General features: G+C 46.0%; 1 protein-coding gene across 1 annotated transcript in view; it reads right to left on the reverse strand.

Moving 5' to 3' along the window:
- Nucleotides 1-15,747: 15,747 nt before the first annotated feature.
- The window catches only part of SLCO3A1 (solute carrier organic anion transporter family member 3A1), a 100,827-nt gene continuing 99,113 nt past the window's right edge, over nucleotides 15,748-17,461 (reverse strand). Inside the window, exon 10 of the mRNA XM_033167098.1 lies at nucleotides 15,748-17,377. Coding sequence (XP_033022989.1) covers nucleotides 16,998-17,377 — 380 coding nt within the window. The 3' untranslated portion in view covers nucleotides 15,748-16,997. The remainder of the gene's footprint in view (nucleotides 17,378-17,461) is intronic.

The following is a 17,461-nucleotide window of genomic DNA, read 5'->3' on the forward strand; positions in this document are numbered from 1 at the left end:
GTAAATGGCAACCTGCAGAAAACCAGAATTATTGTTTGCTCTGATTCAATGTTAAAGAGTGGGTTTTCATGGGGAAAGTAGTGGGGGAAATAAAAAGCGCGCTCAGTCATGGACCGGGAAAGGGAGGAACTGTGCCTAGAGAGCATGGGAATAAAAGGTAAATGCAAATAAGCCCTTATTCAGGTCCCATCTGCACCATACATTTAAAGCACTATTAATGAATTTTAAGCAGTCGTGGCTCCCCTGAAACAATAATGGGAGCTGTGGCTTGTTAAGGATGCAGTGGCGGAGCAAGTCTCCGCGCTGCCCGGGGCGGCGGCACGGAGGCACCCCCATGGGGGCGGGGCACCACGGCGCGTGTGTCGTGACATCATGACGCGTGTGTCGTGACGCCACGATGCATCGGAATTCCGGGCATGCGTAGTGGATCTGAGCCGGTGAGCGAGCGGCAGGTCGGGCAGCCCCACGACCTGCCGCTCGCTTGCCGCGGGAGCAGCAGCGCCAGCTGGATGCATCTGGCCGGCACTGCTGCGAGGCGGCAAGTGAGCAGCGGGTCGGGCAGCCCCACGACCTGCTGCTTGCTCACCGCCTCACCACGGGAGCAACGGGCGGGGTGCTGGGTGGCAGGGGAGGGGCCGGGGAGTGTCACCCCCCTCCCCTGGAACCCGGGGCAGACCGCCCCCTACGCCACTGCCCTTCCTACGCCACTGTAAGGATGCTGGGACTTGTGAGGAGTTCTCCCATTCTACTCCTAGAGCTGCAATTCAGAGTCCTCTGGGAAAAGGGATTGAATATTAGAGTTGTCCTCTTTTTCCAGGACACGTCCTCTTTTTCATGAGTAGCGTCGTCATAGTGATCCATAGTTAAAAGCAGAAGTCGGCAAATGTGTCCTCTTTTTTTTTGCTCTTCAAACTTTGACAACCCTATCACCAGGGCCGGATTTAGGTTTGATGAGGCCCTAAGCCAGTGATGGCCAAACTTGGCCCTCCAGCTGTTTTGGGACTACAACTCCCATCATCCCTAGCTAACAGGACCAGTAGTCAGGGATGATGGGAATTGCAGTCCCAAAACAGCTGGAGGGCCAAGTTTGGCCATCACTGCCCTAAGCTACTGAAGGTAACGGGGCCCTTTATATGTCCAGCTGTCCTTTGTCAACAACAAATTGTCGCTGTTTTTTTGTGTTGAATATATGCTATATGGTAATTTATGGACCTAATAGGTATCTAAAGCCATTTTATTTGTTTTTTTATCTTATATTTTGGAAATGGACACCCAGTTTTTTTTTCTTTAATTTTTTTGGGGCCCCCAAGAGAGTGGGGGCCCTAAGCTATAGCTTGTTTAGCTTATACGTAAATCCGGTACTGCCTGTCACTGAGAACTGTCTGTGGCTTTTGTACGTGCAATGGTGGTGAGAGGCATCTTATACAGTATATCACCTCAGCAGGGCCTTTTTCCCAGTCAGAACTCAGTTCCGGCCCCTCTCAGGTGGGCACCGTTGCCATTATAAGAGAATGAGGGAGGTGTTCATGGTAAGTTCCAGCACTTCTTTTTCTAGAAAAATAGCACTGCACCTCAGGCGGCAAAATGTCTGGACCGTCAATGAACAGATCTTTCCACTGTGATCCTCTGGTTTTGGGGTTTGTTTTTTTTTTTTTTTCAAACGAAAGGGAGATGCACGAGCATCTCAGGACACATCTTCTCCTGAGCTGGGCCTCATCAGAAGTCATGCACAAAACCCTTTGTGCACCCACAACAGGGAGGAAGGCGGCACGGACACTCCTCTTCTGTCTGTTTCTCTAGTCTAGTGTGAAGCAAAGCCAGGATAGCATGTGACCGAACAAAGCTGCTGTAGAGAAGCCTTGGAATGGAGCACTCCAAAACGGGCCAACTGGAGCTGGCAAGGCCTCTCAATGCCTTGGATGACTTAATTAGAGAAGACATTTGTCGGAAGGAAAAGGCTGCGTTTTGCATAGATGTCAGAGTGTGCTTCTGTTTTAGTGTGCGGGCTCACCTGCATATGTGGGTAGGGTCATACCCTGGTGGTTTTCCTGGGATTGAATCCATAGGTTCCTTGCCAGGTTCAACCCTCTTAATTCCAGGTTTTGTTCCCAGCATCTCCAGGTAGGGATGGGAATGTCCGCTGCCCAAAACCCTGGCGAGATGCTGCTAGTCAGTATAGACGAGACTGAGCTAGATGGACTCGCAAACTGATTCAATAAAAGGCTGTTTCCTGTGTTCAAAGAACTAGGATGGTGTGGCAGATGGATAAACCGGTCAAAGGGAACTACATCGCCTCCTTTCCTCCATTCAGGAAATGCCCCCCCCCTTTGTCCATATGTGAAAAATCACCCCACCTCACTACAGATACTATCTTATCAGGTAGTCCATTCTGCATAATGTAGGAATGGGGCCTTTAGTGTGATGACCTGTGCCCTTTGGAACTCCCTCCCATTGCACAGCAGACTGCCACCATCTTGGTTCTCTTTTCGGGACCTGCTGAATTCACCTTCCAATGAAACCTTTTAAGTAATGCTCTTTCCCAGTCTGCATTTGGATTGTTCGATAGATGCTTCTTTGTTTTATCACTTGTTGATTGCTGCCCCGGGCTCCTTTAAGAGGAAGGATGGGGTGTACAATTAACAATAAAATAAAATAACACATGGAATTTTGCTCCACCAGAGGCAGATCAGTGTTTCTGTCCTCCATCTGCTTCAGACTGCAACTCCCACCAGACCCAGCATCATGCAACCATGCTTACTTGTTCAATCCTCTTTTGAGGCCATCCTCACCGCCAGTGTGGCGTAGTGGTTAAGAGTGGTAGACTCGTAATCTGGGGAACCGGGTTCGCGTCTCCACTCCTCCACATGCAGCTGCTGGGTCACCTTGGGCTAGTCACACTTCTCTGAAGTCTCTCAGCCCCACTCACCTCACAGAGTGTTTGTTGTGGGGGAGGAAGGGAAAGGAGAATGTTAGCCGCTTTGAGACTCCTTCGGGTAGTGAAAAGCGGGATATCAAATCCAAACTCTTCTTCTTCTTCTTCTGTGGCAGTGAGTTCCATAGTTTAACGATGTGCCGCATGAAGAAGGACTTCCTTTTATTTCATTTGCAGAGGGTGTGGTGTTGCATGAATACATTCTTTTGTCTGTCCTAAATCTTCCAGCTTCACTGGGTGTACATGAGTTCTAGTGTAATGTGAGGGGTGTGAAAACTTTTTCTCTGTCCATTTTCTCCATACTGTGCATAATTTCATACAATTCTATCATGCCACCTCTTATTTGCCTTTTCCCTAATCTAAAAAGCCCCAAATGCTGCAGCCTTTCCTCATCGGGGATTCGCTCCACCCCCTTGATCAGTTTGCTCCTGCTATTCTGAACCCTTTCTAACTAAGCCAGCTCCAGAGAAAGGGCTTCTGGAGCAAAGGCTGTTATTTTCAGACAAAATTTCTAACTTAACAGGTGTATAGAATTTATCCCTGCAGGTGACGTCCAACAAAAGAGCCTTTTTGCTAGTGTGGATGGGCATCAGATATCTCATGCCTGTACATAGATGGCGGCTAACAGATTGAGGTTGAATCCTGACAAGACAGAAGTACTGTTTTTGGGGGACAGGAGGAGGGCAGGTGTGGAGGATTCCCTGGTCCTGAATGGGGTAACTGTGCCCCCGAAGGACCAGGTGCGCAGCCTGGGTGTCATTTTGGACTCACAGCTGTCCATGGAGGCACAGGTTAATTCTGTGTCCAGGGCAGCTGTCTACCAGCTCCATCTGGTACGCAGGCTGAGACCCTACCTGCCCGTGGACTTTCTCACCAGAGTGGTGCATGCTCTGGTTATCTCGGGTTCGTGTCTGCACTCCTCCACATGCAGCTGCTGGGTGACCTTGGGCTAGTCACACTTCTCTGAAGTCTCTCAGCCCCACTCACCTCACAGAGTGTTTGTTGTGGGGGAGGAAGGGAAAGGAGAATGTGAGCTGCTTTGAGACTCCTTCGGGTAGTGATAAAGCGGGATATCAAATCCAAACTCTTCTTCTTCTTCTTCTTCTTCTTCTTCTTCTTCTTCTTCTTCTTCTTCTTCTTCTTCTTCTTCCTGCTTGGACTACTGCAATGCGCTCTACGTGGGGCTACCTTTGAAGGTGACCTGGAAACTGCAATTAATCCAGAATGCGGCAGCTAGACTGGTGACTGGGAGTGGCCGCCGGGACCACATAACACCGGTCCTGAGAGATCTACATTGGCTCCCAGTACGTTTCTGAGCACAATTCAAAGTGTTGGTGCTGACCTTTAAAGCCCTAAACGGCCTCGGTCCTGTATACCTGAAGGAGTGTCTCCACCCCCATCATTCAGCCCTGACACTGAGATCCAACGCCGAGGGCCTTCTGGCGGTTCCCTCACTGCGAGAAGCAAAGCTACAGGGAACCAGGCAGAGGGCCTTCTCGGTAGTGGCGCCTGCCCTGTGGAACTCCCTCCCTTCAGATGTCAAAGAGATAGACAACTACCAGACATTTAGAGGACATCTGAAGGCAGCCCTGTTTAGGGAAGCTTTTAATGTGTGATATTTTAATGTATTTGATTTTTGTTGGAAGTCACCCAGAGTGGCTGGGGAAATCCAGCCAGATGGGCGGGGTACAAATAATAAATATAATAATTATTATTACAAGAGGGGATTGGAGGCAGTTGGCTCCTCCGCACTCTTCAGGTCTCATTGAATGCTCAACCACGAATGGTAGCAGCTATGTTGCTATTCACAAAGCAGCTCCATTTGCCCCACAGCAAGGTAGTCAGTCACTGCTCGGGTGGAGGGCGCATCAGCATGGCGCCTCCATCAACACACAGCCTCCAACCAATTGCTTATTAAGCAGAATGATTCATGACGGCAGCCCCTGGAATGACACAGCACGGCTTCCGGCCCAGAATGATCACTGCTGGCTGCGAGCAGTGAACTCTGGAAGTGATGCCATATGCTCTGTAATAAGGGCTGAGCTGGATTCTTCCTCGTGGTTAGCACAATGGCACAATTCTTGATCTCTTTCATGGCATGACTTTGATGCAAAAAAGCTAAACCGGGAAAGAAAAGTGAGAGAAACTTCCTATTTAATCTGGGGGTGGGTTAGGGGGTGTACTCAAACTCTTTAATGGTTATAGAAGTATATGAAACTGCCTTATACCATTGGTGCATCTTGCTCAGTATTGTCTACACGGACTGGCAGTGGCGCTCCATGGTTTCAGGCAAGAATCTCTCCTAGCTCCAACTGGAGATGCTGGGGATTGAACTTGGGACCTTCTGCAGGCAAGGCTATGGCCCTCCCCTGCTGCAATGGTTGGATGAAATATGCTGATGTGAGCCGTCATAGATTCCCATATATTTGTATTTCAGAAGTATTTCTACTGTCGGAGGCAGTATACTGGGAATTGCAGATGGGGAGAGTTGCTGTTGTACTGAGGTCCTGCTTGCAGGCTTCTCAAAAGCACCTGGCCTTTGACTTGATCCAGCTGTGTTCTTCTTATGTTCTTCGGATGAGTGCTTTCAATGTTTCTCTTTTTTTGGGTGGACTGTTTCTGCACGGACTTCTCCGAAAAGGAATCCCAGCGCACTGCAAAGGTTTCTTTGCATCAAGTTCAAGGGTGCACAGCCAGTTTCCATGGTATGCTAACCAGAGGTCGCCATTGTGCACCATGAACATTTTGTATGTCCAACAATACACTCCCAAAGTGAAGGAAAACCGTGGAGGAAAACGTCTGCTATGAAATTGTCATGTGCTGTATCTTCTATAGCCTGATCTGCAAAGTGCACCCCCCCCCCCGCGCATAGATATTCTCAGAAGCATAGATTCTCAGAAGAGAAGCTATTGCACATTAGTGGCTTAAAATCTGCCCCCCCCCATTGTATTTCAATCATGCTCCCAGCCTCAGTCAGTCTGCCCATAGCCAGCCACTTGCTGGCCTTTTTTACTTACAGTTCAGGGCTTGGTGACACTGGCTGCCAGCTTCCTCTAGTCTCAGCAGAACTCAGCAAGGAGGGTTTTATAAGAGACATTTGTCTGCATGACCAAGCTTCTCTTGGAAAACCTCTCATAAGCTTCCTAGGAACCAAGTCGGCCTTAATTAGCCCTCTGTTTCCCCCTGCTAGCCTGTGACTTTATGAACAGATGAAGGCAGGCACTATACCCCAATGCTAGAGCATGTGTTTTGCATGTAAAAAACAAAGCCCCTGGTTGAATCCCAGCATCTCTAGGTTGAGTTTCTGAAACCCTATACAGTCGTACCTTGGATCTCGAATGCCTTGCCCCCCCGCAAACAAATTGGCGTCTGAACGATCAAAACCCTGAAGCCGAACGTCCGGCGGGGCTTCTGCGGCTTCCGATTGGCTGCAGGAGCCTCCTGCAGCAAATCTGAAGCCGTGCTTTGGTTTCTGAACATTTTGGAAGTCGAACGGACTTCCAGAATGGATTCCGTTTGACTTCCAAGGTACGACTGTATAGCCAGTGCCAGTCAGTGTGGACCAGGGTTGTAGCCAACATGATGCTCTCTAGATAGACAGCTACTCCAATCAGTTCTGTCCACTGGCCACAATGGGTGGGGCTGATGGGAGATGGAGTTCAACGACATCTGGAGGGCAACATGTCAATTGCTGGTGACACAGACAATGCTGAACTAGATCTGGAGGTCCCCACATTGGCTTCCAGGTTACCATACATTAAAATGATGGTCAAGTCATTGACTTTGCCTGAAGGTGATGTGATCCTATCTTGAAGGATTATACAGTGTTTCATTCACTTGCTTTCATTCAAAATAGGAATACAAGCAATACCCAAGTGGGTTTTTTTTGGGGGGAGGGTAGAGCAGGCTGCAATTGTGTGTAACTGTAGGGAATGCATTATATTGTCTGTTCCCTGAGATCCAGCATAGATAGGTAAGAATCTATTGGTTTTCAGTGAAGGCTGCAACAAGGTAGACAATAAGCTGCTTTGTTAAATACAGGTTTTTGTAAACGATTAAACTCTTCTTTCTCTAGGGGAAATAAAGGAGGGGTGGTTTTCTTTTTGGAAACAAATAGTTGTTTAAAACTCTCTGGGGAGATGGTTCCCTTTGCTTCAAAGCGGAAATGTAGCAGTGAAGCTGGCAAACTGCGTTGCGATTTCCCTTTCCCTGTCTTCATTTACAGAGGGCAGAGAGAACAATAATTAGATAAGATTGTTCTGCTTCCTCCCTTTGGAGGCGACAGAATGTGCTGTGCTGCCATTCCCCAGTTTTACTTGCTCTTAGGTGAATTCAAGGTGGTGGGAAACAGAGCACCATGTTACACAGGCCCATGGGACCAAACTTCAACATGTCTTCCTGAATCCTTGACTGCTGGATGATGTCCCTTTTACGTTTTGGATGAAGGTGGTTGTGTGGCCTCTGAACTTTCTTTGCCACCCCCTCAGCTCTAGGTACCAGTGACAAAAGGAACTGTAAACTGAGTCTTATTTCAGCACTGGCGAAGGGACAGCAACCTCCACACCTGAAGACAACAGACTAGCTTGGTGGTATATTATACATACATTATACATCTGCCGCCCAAGGCATCTGCCTCACTCTGTCTAATGGTAGGGTCAACCCTGCTCTGTGTTATAAATAAATATAAATATAAAAGAAGCGCAATATAATAGTCTCAGGATTCTACATCCTTCTTTGAGTCTTTTGCCTAGTTGCACCCACACGGTAGCCAGTGTTGTTGGAAAAGGTGGGCACAGGTTGATTTATACTTTTGCCTTTGGTGGGAATATTCCTGTATGGAAATTCTGGAATAATGTTTCTGGTCACTGTCAGGAATTTCTCCACATTAGAACCAAAACAACTCCAGAGATACATGCACGACAATCCTCTTACGCAGACATAAAACAGCAAAGTGATGTGGAACATGTTAACGGGAAATCTCCCAAGCAACCTTTTAAAACAAAGTGGAGTGGTAAACACTAGGTGACCATTATTGTGAATGAGCAAGTGATGCCAGGAATTCCAACTTTAGAAGAGGTGCTATGGGATGCATAATCTGTATATTTCTAGTATGGGAGCCTTTCAAATCACTGACATTTGGATGAAACACAGAAGCTGTTTTTCTTGGGGGGGAGGGGTTGGCTGTGCTTCCCTGCCCAAACCTATACATGTCTACTCAAAAGTCCCCTTGAATTCAGTGGAACTTACTTCCAAGAAAGTGGGAACAGGATTGCAACCCTTTCAGCAGTTAGTGACCCTCTCCTTAGGGTAAGGATAGCCCATGTGATGCTCTCTAGGTATTCTGGACTACAATTCCCATCAGCCCCAGCCAACACAGTCAGCTCTCAGGGGTGATGGGTGTTGGGAGCCCAACAATGCCTGGCTGTGGCTGTCTTAGGCAATTTTTCTCCAACTATTTCACACAACAACTATGACTGGTTTGATCAATTCCTCTTTCTCTAGTCTACAATCTGGTTCCGTTGTTAATGTCCTTCCATGTTACTTGACTGTACTTCAGAATAAAATTTCATGTTAGATACAAAACCAACTTTTGCCATACAATCCGCCGAGAGTAAAAAAAATCATTTAAATGATCGTGAGGGTTGACATGTGCAGTTGTCGTCTGATGTTGTAAACATCAAGTGACCAGTGTACAGATATGGCCACTTGCTCATCCAGCTTTCTTGTCTGTCAGCTTATTTCATGGCCTCACGTTGCTTTCTATGTTTCCTGAAGACATGAATCAGGTCACCCATAAAAACTTGGTCTTGTTTCTTTTAGCAATGGCCAAAATAGAAATTGTGCATTGTGAGTGGTGTAAAATTTGGAAATCAGATCTGCAAGAGCAGGGGTGCCAACTTGAATAAAATATTGGGGGGGGCGTGGTGGTAAGCCCCGCCCCACATAATCAATCACATGACACGGCACCCCCCCACTTGAATGGCAATGCTCATCAAATATTTTATGGGGGGCTGAAGACACCTCAGCCTCTAGGAGTTGGCTCCTATGTGCAAGAGAAATTGACACCCCACCTCGCATGAAAAAAAAAAGCTCAGCAAAGGAACAATAAAAAAGGATTAATCTGAGGAATCTTGAGGGCTTTTTCTAAAATTTCAAACCCAACCTGAATGTACAAGGCATCCACCAAATGACTATCTTTCTTTTTGGTAAAACCATATATATTTAGCTTTTGTATCTTCATGAATCCTGTCCTACTACTTTCTTCTTTTGCCCAGAAGGTTTTGCTTTCCATTTTGTTCTGGCTCTCAAAAGTAATCCTTGTGATTTTGCACACTCATAATTTCTATTGCCTTTCCCCTTGTTTATTTATTTTGATTATAACTGTTATGCTAATGCTGAAAATTAATAAAACATGCAAATAAAGAATGGCTCACCCGAGGACACCAGTGATGAATGAAAATAGTGCTTTTAATATCATTTACAGCAAACTTACAGTACGTTATTTCACATCATCACATATTTCTAAACTCATCTGGAAAATATAAGCTTGCAAAAATACAGAATGCGGTACTCAAAATATACTGAGCACGACGCTTCTCTTTCCCGTTTTTCTCCCTTTCGATCAGACGTACAGCGAGATCTTTCTCGTTTTTTTAAATAAATCTCTTTCCCCTCCAAAAAAAAGAATCAACATATTAAATTTCTGAAGTCCTGCTAGAACTCCCCCACCCACCCAAATGATAAACCAGCCAAGGCGGCAACAACAAAAGAAACCTCACAAAAAGATTATCATTAGTATCTTTGGAACAAACCCTCCTTTGGGGGCATGATCGATCCAAAAGCATCAGCATGCTGTCCAACTGAAATGGGGGACAGGGGCAACTAAGCGTCAAAAGGCCCCCAGAAAGGAAACGCTAAGGAAGGTGGCTGGGTGTTGATGCTTAGCTAGTCTTGGGTGGTTGGGAGGAATCACTGCATTTGGAAGTGCCTTTACATGTGATTTATAGGTCAGTTGGTTAGAGGAGTGTGGTGCTGATAAATGCCAAGGTTGCAAGTTTGATCCCCGAACGGGACGGCTGCATTTTCCTGCATTGCAGGGAGTTGGACTGGATGATCCCGAGGGCCCCTTCCAACTCCACAATTCTATGTGGATTCTGGATAAAAATGGACTACTATGCCACCCAATACCCAGCATTCCATTGCCAAAGGAATTGCCACTGCAGATTTCACAACTTGCATTGACTCATCACCTTATCCATGTTAAGACTGTGAAGGAGGAGCCCCGTTGGATCAGGTCAAAGGCCCACCTAGTCCACCATCCTGATCTCACTGTGGATAGCCAGGTGCTCATGGGAAGCCCTCTCCACACTTGTGATTCCCAGAAAATGGTACTCCAGTCCTGAGCTTGGATGGACCAATGGTCTGGCTCAGTATAAGGCAGTTTTCTATGTACTAAATCTGCCTCCCACCCACCCCCGGGAGTCTTTGTAGTCCATAAGAAGACCCCTCTTGCTGGATCAGGCCAATGGCCCATCTAGTTCAGCATCCTGTTCTCACAGTGCACAACTTTTTTTTGGGGGGGGGAGCCACAAGGAGGCCACAGACACAACAGCCTCACTTGTGATCTCCTGAAACTTGGTATTAACTGCAACTGGCATGTTGAGCTTCTGGAAGCAAGATGATCTTTGTTTTCCTGCTTTGATTCAGGATGGATCAGGTCATTTTCAGACACATGTCCGCCCCACCCCACCCCAAACCTGGGATTTACAAGGATTCTGCCTGCCTTTGCTTTTTGAGAGAGGCCCCAGTGCCAGGAATTGAGAGTCTTGAAGCTTCAGATTCCAAATGGCTCACCCCTTAAGTGCCCCTCAAGAATTAGATGGGGTATAATCGTGGCTGCATGGACCCTGCTGCAGATTCTTTCATAAGTTGAACTTGTGCACCAAGGAAATGCAGATTCTGTGCTGACCAACCCCCCCCCCCCAATTCTGCAAACTGCATAAATTATGCAAATTTGCACAAGACCTAGTATTTATTCTGTCATCTTCTGCTATTCCCCATATTTTTCAAAATTTGGGTTGGCTTGGGAGTGGGGAAGGCAAGGAGTTCTGTTGGCTCTTGAGCTGGGCGGCCACTTATGCAAACCCCCCTCGCAAAGAATAAAGAGGAAACAGATTGCATCAACTTTGCATGGGCTAATTCTTATGCATAGATGCTAATTTACAATTATTCACTATCATTTGAAGTACAATACATTTCACCCTGGAGGGGAACAAAACTGTGATAGGTGACCCATATGTACCTGCTTGGTCTGCTGACTAGGTGCTCATAATCACCGATGGGCAACGTCAAGGCCTCCCTCCCTCTTTCTTATGCTTGTTTGTCTTTAAACCACACTTAGACTGGACAGCCCTTCAAATGGAAGACACCTTCAAACAGAGGATTGTCCTCTGACAACACAAAACTACCCTACTATCCCTGAAGCTAGGAACTTTGGGTCAGTCACCTTGTCCATTTCAGAGATTGCTGCCAGCATTCCCCACATATTTCCCACATGGACTAGAAACTTGCTCTTCTGATAAAAGCTGGATTCTGGGCCCATAACCGCATGTTGTGTGCTTCCTCTGCTGCATGCACCAAGGAGCCAGTGACTGCCTCCAGGACTGGCTCCTACATTTTTTTCCAACACGCTAGTCCTCATGAAATATCTGCATGGCACCGAACAATGTGATGAGAAGTTTTGAGGAAACTCTTCGCAAGTGATTATTTTCTCTCTTTCAGATGGGGAAAAAAATTGTTACAATCAAACCTGTTCTTAGTAAATTATTTGCTCTAGCTTTGCTGGCTATACCTGATACTTTTCTTATTGCTTACGGCCGTTTCGTAACGGCACTCAAGATGCATGGATTTTTCTTTTTCCTGCACAAGACATGGCTGGAAATGGGTATATATGCTTTTTGTCTTTCCATTATAAACAACATCACAACAAACAACAACAAAAATTGGTATACATTGCATGGTGCTATGGACAATCTCGGTCCATAAAGCAGCCTGAACATTTTCCATAGAATTTAGAAAGAGATGCTGGATAGGAATGAGAGCAGATAAGATCTTTCCTATTGTGGTGAGACTCCAACAGATGTATCATTTTGTATAGGATATCCCTGCTTTACCCGGCAGCTCATAAAATGCTAAAACAAAGTATGTACAGACTGTTGCTAATTTTCATTCTGGGAATCCTTTTATCGCTTACTCCTGTCTTGTTTTGGAAATAGGGTGGGCTCTGAAAACACACATCTCAGGTGGCAAAGACCAGGCTGAAGAGGTGTGTTTTTAGCATTCCCCCAAAGCTGTATAGTGAAGAAGACAGATTCATTATCTGTGCAATAACCTTGGATCTTCAACTAATAAAACTGTCTGACTGCCACCATGCAGAGAGAGAGAACTTGCCAATATTATCCCTAAGTTAGGCTGCGGTCCTAAGTAAATAGTGCTGGGCTGGGGGTGGGGAGATCTGGGTTCAAATTCTAGTGCAAGTCCCTGGATCTCACCCTGTCTTGGCTCATGGTGATATTTGGGTGGGTAAAATTGGAGTACTTCATGAATGTTGCCTTGAGCAACTTGGAGGAACACACAAAAGGGATGAATAAGAATACATTTTAAACAGAGGACCAGCCAAGAGGAGGTCCAAGTGGAAGAATTGCTCACAAATATCTCAGGAAGACACAGGATCGTGTTTGTAGCCCTCTTGGGGGAAGCAGCAGCTCAGATTTCAGGGCTCTGCTTGTTTCACTTTTCTGGGAAGGGGACTTTCCAAACTCATTTGTGTTCTCCAGATTTCTCCATGGTCCAAACAAGGAAAACCCAGCTGCCTGGAAATTCCAGATGGGGTGGTGGCACTATTCACGAAGGCAGCTTTCTCCAACCTTTTGCCCCCCCCCCCGATTTTTTGGACTAGAACTTCAAGCCAGCACAGCCATGCAGTAGTCCAACGCATGTGGAGGGCACCAGGTTGATGAAGACTATGCTAAGGAAAGCCACATTCTGCATTTCAAGCAATATTATGACACTGGAACGGGCCAACCTTTTGCAGGTGACGATGACCCACGTTTCTTGTTTCCCCATATATGGCAGTAGGCAAAATTAAGCTAACATTCAAATTAGTGCTGAAGCTCCCCCGCTGGACCTACATTTTCAACAGATCAAGGATGAAGCATGGCGGAAGAGACCTTAAGTAGGAGAAAGGTTATATCTCTTCAGCCTGCAGGGTAGGGAATGGTTTTGAATCATTGAAATAATGCCCAACCCTCCTGTAAGTCAGTTTTATTGGGATCTGACTGCCAATGCCCTTTTAGTGGAACCCTCAAGTGAAATGCAATGGCAGTGTTGCATGCTGGGTGGAAAAACTGGTCCCCTGCGAATACCCTGGGGTATGAAATGGCAAAGCGTAAGGGGCACAGTTAGGCTCCTATACTCCTTTTCGGAAGGTGTCTGAAGTGTGAATGAGACCAAAAGAATGTATCATGCAGACGGATCAGAGAACCTGGACTGGCCGTGACTCCTTGTTGAACCTGTAATACATGGCAAGGCCAGGTTTGCTGTTGGAGGACAGGTGCAGGGAAACTTTGGCCCTGCAGGTGTTACTGAACTACAACTCCCACCATCCCTGACTCCGGCTGTGCTTGCTGGGACTGTATTAAATATATTAGTTTTAATCAATTTGGATTTACAAGTTCTGAAGAAGAGAAAAACAATGACTAATAATAATAATAATAATAATAATAATAATAATAATAATAGACCCTGCACCAGTTTTAGCCTCTGCTGTATTTCTACACCAGGAGTGGCTGTTGTGAAGGGTCACATTCATGTTTGGCCACCCCTCCAAGGACCTCATGCCAGTGGTAGTGTGGTCAAAACTGGCTGTGGCCAGCCCACATTCTTTCTCTCACACAGTTGCACAGCCCCCTGTCCTCTGATGACCTGTGGGTGTTATTGGCCCCCATCCTGCTCATCGAAAGATTGATCTGATCATCAGAGAGGAGGGTGATTTGCCTCCTTTAATTTTCTCTCTATATATGCTACTGTCAAAATTGTTGATGGGACCCCACTCATGATAACTTCACTTGAGGGTGGGGGGAGATTACCCTCCTCAGGCCAAGGGTTAAACTACTCCAGTCCCAAAACAATCTTTTGTGACCCTTCCTTTCTTCACTACTGATACAGATATGTAATCTTTCTGGCCTCCTCTATATTGGGAAATTCTCTATTGCAGTTGTGAGTCATGGGGCATCCAGAAGTGAGGAAGACTAAAATGTATTGGAAAATATTCATAGGGAGTTAAAAAGAAGAAGGAGCTGGGGTGGCTGTTGTTTAAAAACACACATACACACACTTCTGCTTATGGAACAAGCAAGAAATTTAACATAGGCCTAAAATGCATAGAAGTGTGTGATGTGTGTGCAACAGCAAGTTTGGTGCAAGTAGCTCTATAGAGCAAAGAGATGCACATCACATCCTGGGGGACTCACAACGGTTCTCTTCCTTGTAGTGTGATTTTGAGCACTCCTGGGCTGTCACTGTATTGGTGCGTGGGATTTAATTACAGCCCAGCAAATTCAGGCCACTTTTGCACAACGATCTGTTCCCTCTCTCCCCAAATCAGCCTTTTTGCAATGGAAAAAGTGTGTGTGTGTGCGTGTGTGTGCTAATACTTATTTTGAGACAAGACCACCTAACCTTCCTCCGAGCAAATCAGAATGAATGCTCATTAAATAGCCAACATAATCTAATCACCCGACAAACAAATCAGGATGAATGCTCAATAAAAACAGGTCACCAGCAGTGACCAAGGAATGGCTGTTCCGCATAGATGAGAGAGGCACTGTAGTTTTCCCCAAGCTAGTGGCCTGCAGGTGTTTTTGGACTGCAACTCCCATCAGCCCCAGCCAGCTAGTTTGGGGAAGGGTGCCATAGGTAGAAAAGGGTGGTTGCCCTTTGAGCTGCACACCTGCAGCGAAACAGTGTCACCTTAGGGAGTGGGCTGAACCAAGAGAATTCATTCCCACAGGTGAAAGCCAGTTGTCTGCCAAAATTTCCCACCCAATGCTGCAGCAGACATTCAGGGATAAAATCATGGTGGCTCAGCTGGTAGCCATCAGTCTCCCTCCCTCCCTGTCTTGCTTGTCACCGCAGAGAAAGAGAGGTTTTTACAGGTTTAAGAGACAGGTGAGATAAATGTAGCAAAAGGAAGGTGTCCCTGAAATGTTTTGATTTCATTGCTCACTTCCTACACCATGTCCTCACAAATGAAGAGAGGGGCAAAATGGCAGGCATTTCCCCTTGGCCCTAAGTGGATAAACAAAATGCTTCCCATATGGAGGTGAGTAATTTGGGTATCAGGATTTGTATTTAAAAACAAACAAACAAACAAACATACCCACCACCCATATATATATTCTCACTATACAGTGGTACCTCTGGTTACAAACATTTCGGGTTACAGACTCCACTAACCCGGAAATAGTACCTCGGGTTAAGAACTTTACCTCAGGATGAGAACAGAAATCGTGCGCCGGCGGCATGGTGGCAGTGGGAGGCCCCATTAGCTAAAGTGGTATCTCAGGTTAAGAATGGTTTCAGGTTAAGAACGGACCTCTGGAACGAATTAAGTTCGTAACCAGAGGTACCACTGTATGTGTGTGTGTGTGTGTGTGTGTGTGTGTGTGTGTGTGTGTATATATATATATATATATATATATATATATATATATATATATATATATACACACACACATATATATATTCATTCATTCATTCATTCACCATACCCTTACCAAAAAAACAAAAATCACAAACCTTGTACAAATGGACGAACATTTGCAGTGGGGAGAGGCGCTACCCTCAACCAAGCCCAGTCCAACCACGTCCCGAATTTTCACCTGGCTCAACCCAAATTGCACTGAAAATATGAGCTTATGACAGAATACAAAAATGCACAGTGGTATACAAGAAGGGCAAGCATGTTACCTCCGCCACTTTTAAACTGCAAAATCTCTCTTCACCCTTAAATGTCTTTTTCATCTGCATGTACTTTTTAAAAAGTTCCAGCAGCCTTGCCCAATTGGGTGCCCTCTGGATGTATTGCACTGGAATTCCCACCAGCCCAAGCTGTTGCTTCCTGGGACGGATGGGTGTTGTAGTGCAACACATCTGGAGGGATCCCGGGTTGGAAAATGGCTGGCTTACAGCATGTTCGGCATGGATCATCCGACGTCCTCCTTCCCACCTTATTCTGGCACAGCCAGGTTCAAACCCTACCCCCAAGTACCAAAGTGGAAAGAGAGATGTCAACTGAATGATGCTGGTGTGTTTTGAGTGGTGATGTGACACGGGCTGGCTTGGGACATTTCAACAGCTGCCTAGATATGTCACTTGGGATTGTGGTTCTTGATGGTGAAGTTGGATCAGCTGAGGAACTTCGATGTGGCTCCCTCTTTGATGACAAAGACAGAGACAGAAAGAGAAGAGGAGAATACTGGGACTAAACAGCAGCCAAGTTTGCATCCTTTTAGCTCTTATTGCAAAGGTTAACCCCAGCGGTACTTGAGATTCAAATGGCGCTTATTCTGGAAAAAGGCTTTTCTTTCTTCTGTTCTTTCCTTCTTTCCTTATCTTTGTCTTTATGCCAAAGGGCAGACAGCTCTCTACTGAAACTCTGGATCCCAAAATGTTGTGAGCTTTGCCCATCCATAATGTCACCACCAGCCAACATGTTTGATACAGCTCCACACCTCCATTTCTGATGCCAAATTTTAAGAATGTTCCTGTTCTCTTGAACCTCGTCTAGCCCTGCTTCTCAGAAAAGGACAGAGTTCCCTCCTCTGTCAGTCTAACTATGTATGAGAGTGTTCTGGAACATCACAGTAGATTTTGAGATATAGTGGCGGCTGCCATTTTGCAAAAGATCCTTGTATATTATATTACATTTCCCCCCATATATCTTATCTATCTTTTTTTTAACTTTAAAAAGGAACTTTGGGTTAGCAATCCACCCTTATAATCACTATAAAACAGACTCCATGTTCTCACACCACTCATGGTCTTCAAGGTTGTAGATAAATTTTGTCCTATGTGATGGATTCTGGCCAATGGGGTCCCGGCCCAGGTTGTCCAGGGTCAAAGTGGAGGCAAAGAACTCAGTAGTGCTTAGTCCACCTTCATGGTTTTTGATATATTTCTTATAGTTCTTCCTTAAGCACTGCCAAGTGGTGGTGTACAGGATGAACGCCAACGATTTCAGGGTTATTGCGATGCTCACGTACAGGTACCTGTAGACAACGTTGTCATACAGAGCACATGCTCCTTGCTCGCCACAGAACGTGCTCCAGAACAGGCACGTGGAATCAATCCCCGCTCCAAAGATCAGGGGAGGTGGGATAAAACCTGTGAAAGCAGAAGATAAGACCGTGAGAAAACGACAGAAGGGATATTTTTTCCATGTGTGGTGGACTTGCAAAAAAGTGAAGG

The sequence above is a fragment of the Lacerta agilis genome, chromosome 13 (assembly GCF_009819535.1).
Source record: "Lacerta agilis isolate rLacAgi1 chromosome 13, rLacAgi1.pri, whole genome shotgun sequence".
Classification (NCBI taxonomy): Eukaryota; Metazoa; Chordata; class Lepidosauria; order Squamata; family Lacertidae; genus Lacerta; species Lacerta agilis.